The sequence below is a fragment of the Engraulis encrasicolus genome, chromosome 11 (assembly GCF_034702125.1).
Source record: "Engraulis encrasicolus isolate BLACKSEA-1 chromosome 11, IST_EnEncr_1.0, whole genome shotgun sequence".
Classification (NCBI taxonomy): Eukaryota; Metazoa; Chordata; class Actinopteri; order Clupeiformes; family Engraulidae; genus Engraulis; species Engraulis encrasicolus.
In genome coordinates, this window is record NC_085867.1 from 6,269,947 (window position 1) to 6,272,446 (window position 2,500).

Sequence of the window (2,500 nt, forward strand, 5' to 3'; positions counted from 1 at the left end):
TTGTTTCAGAGGTCATAAATTCAGTTATTGTGATGACAATAACTCTTTTCATTACCAATTTGCTTTTACCTTTGATGTTGGATGCTGTCTATAATATAGCATTAACCCAGGCTCCTGTAGAAAAGGCGATACTTGGTGACTGGTGGGTTGACAAATTTCACCTGCCAAATGTCAAATTCACCTGTCATTGGCAGGTGGACGGGTGCTTATTTCCATCCCTGACACACACACACACACGCACGCACGCACGCACGCACGCACGCACGCACGCACACACACACACACACACACATACACACAACAAAACAGAATCAGCAGCAAAGAAAACACCAATGTCACAATGGGCTGGAAGGAAGATTTAGCTCAACAGAGAGGGAAAGGAAAAGAAGTAAATCCTTGAAAGCCCTGCGGCAGCTGTCTGTGCCAAGTTAGATGCCTTGAAGGACAGATGTCTGGCCCTGTGTGTGCTTAAGTCTACGCTCAGACACGAATGCCACCATCTTGAGAGCGATATTATGACTGACCATCGGTTAGCCGTTAGCCATCTTGCAACCAACTATACAAAGAAAGAAGGCTAGGTTTATTGTTATAATGGAGTCAAATTCATTGTACTTGGCAATTGAGCTACACAGAGGCATTCAGGGAAATGCAAGGAAAATTATTAAATACTTGCCATATGTATTCATTTCACCTGTGGCATTACAGTTTTTATCAATTGCTTACACACAAATATTACACCAAAATAATGCTGGTGAATTTTCAGTTTGGCTGGTAGAAAAGACCATCTTACTAGCCAGACCCGCTACTGAGTCTGTGTTTGGCTGGTACAATTAGCATCTACTAGTCATTAATTTAGAGCCCTGGTTACAGTTGTATTTTCTGTCTGACATTTGTTGAATATTTGTTGAATTCGTTGTTCGTTGAATAATTGCACACAGGACCCAAGGGCAAAACACTGATAGGGCCCCCCATTCGGTCTGCCATGATCACAATAGGGCCCCCAACACCCATACAGGAGGGCCCTGGGCCCAGGTACATATGCCCCGCTTGCTCCCTCCACAGCCCCGCCCCTGCTTACATCTGTTCTGTGGTTCCATTGCAGGACACAGAGATCCTGAACACCGCCATCCTGACGGGTAAGAGGGTGGCTGTTCCCGTCTCCATCTTCGCCGTGGAGGCTGACGGCTCCGTCACGGACATCACCAACGCCACCAGCTGCCAAACAACCGACCCTGACATCCTCAAGGTACGTACGCAAGAGCACAGCCATCCATCGTCAGACTTACACAGTTGGACAGCCATCCATCATCACACTTGTATGCATCACGCCAACGGTGCTACTACTGACTACACTTCATTTCGTGCAGAGGGTCCTGTACTGTACTTTTATTTTGCTTCCAAATAGTGAAGTGAAAGTGAAAGCCCAACTGGGAAACTCCAACTCCCATTGTCATTGTGACACAGCACTCCACAGCACACAAGTGAACACTGCACACAACCAAATTGCATTTATGCATCACCCGTGCAAGGGGGCAACCCCTAATGGCACCTGAAAGGGAGCAGTGCAGCGGCATGGTATGCTCACGGTCATGGAGGAGGATGGGGTTAATGGTTAATTATTCCCCCCACCAACCTGTGGCCCGTTGTACTACAAGTCTGACGCCCTCACTGCTTACTCATGACTGCCCCGGTCAAATACCGGTCATCTGTCCGCCACTTAGTTTTTGTTTGAGCTTTAAATTTTGGAAGTGTGAAAGTATTTCCACCAAAATGCTTATTGTGCTTGTGTGCTTAGGGTTGATAATACATAATATGAACCTATGGAGGCCAAAACTTTCAAGATGGCTAATGAGACACCAGAATAGATCCTGTGATAGTCTGGTAGTATCAACAGAATGGTTCCGTCCGTTCTAATTGAGAAATGTTTTCTTCATGATGCAGGTCCTGCGGACATTTGCAGTAAACAGGGTGGCTCTTTCTTGATCCGATGACTAACATCTGTTTCTTGATACGATTAGTGTCTCTATAAGCCTGCTTATACACTACCATTCAAATATAGGACATCAACACCCAGTGTTCCCTCTGTTTGTTCTTCGTTCTTGTTGCCTGAGACATCATGGCAATGGAATCACAGCCCAGACCAGACTGAGGTAGACTAAAAGTAAACACAATACATTAATCTCAGAGCAAACATGGTCTTGTGCAAAATAATGTTTATTCCACTCCTTAAACGAACAGTCCACAGTGTTTCATAAAGTATGTTCTTCTCTGACCTGAGGTGAGCCTCGTCGCCAACCAGCCTCGTCTTCGGATGCGCCCCCAGTCAGCAACATGCGTAGGGTGACCAGCTGTCCGGACTTCGGCCGGACAACCCCGCCCCTTAACTTTCTAACCTCGCGTCCTCCCGCGCACCCATTGCTTCGACTTGCCGAATCCCCGCCTCCGTGGAGAAAACAGTGAAGTTGGCATTCTAAACTGTAGGCAGAAATCAGGGAACAGC

General features: G+C 46.7%; 1 protein-coding gene across 1 annotated transcript in view; it reads left to right on the forward strand.

Annotated features, from left to right (window-relative positions):
- Positions 1-2,500, forward strand: part of si:dkey-1d7.3 (transmembrane protein 132C) — an 82,092-nt gene that overhangs the window by 58,629 nt on the left and 20,963 nt on the right. Inside the window, exon 6 of the mRNA XM_063211089.1 lies at positions 1,103-1,246. Within this exon, the coding sequence (XP_063067159.1) occupies positions 1,103-1,246 (144 nt within the window). The remainder of the gene's footprint in view (positions 1-1,102; positions 1,247-2,500) is intronic.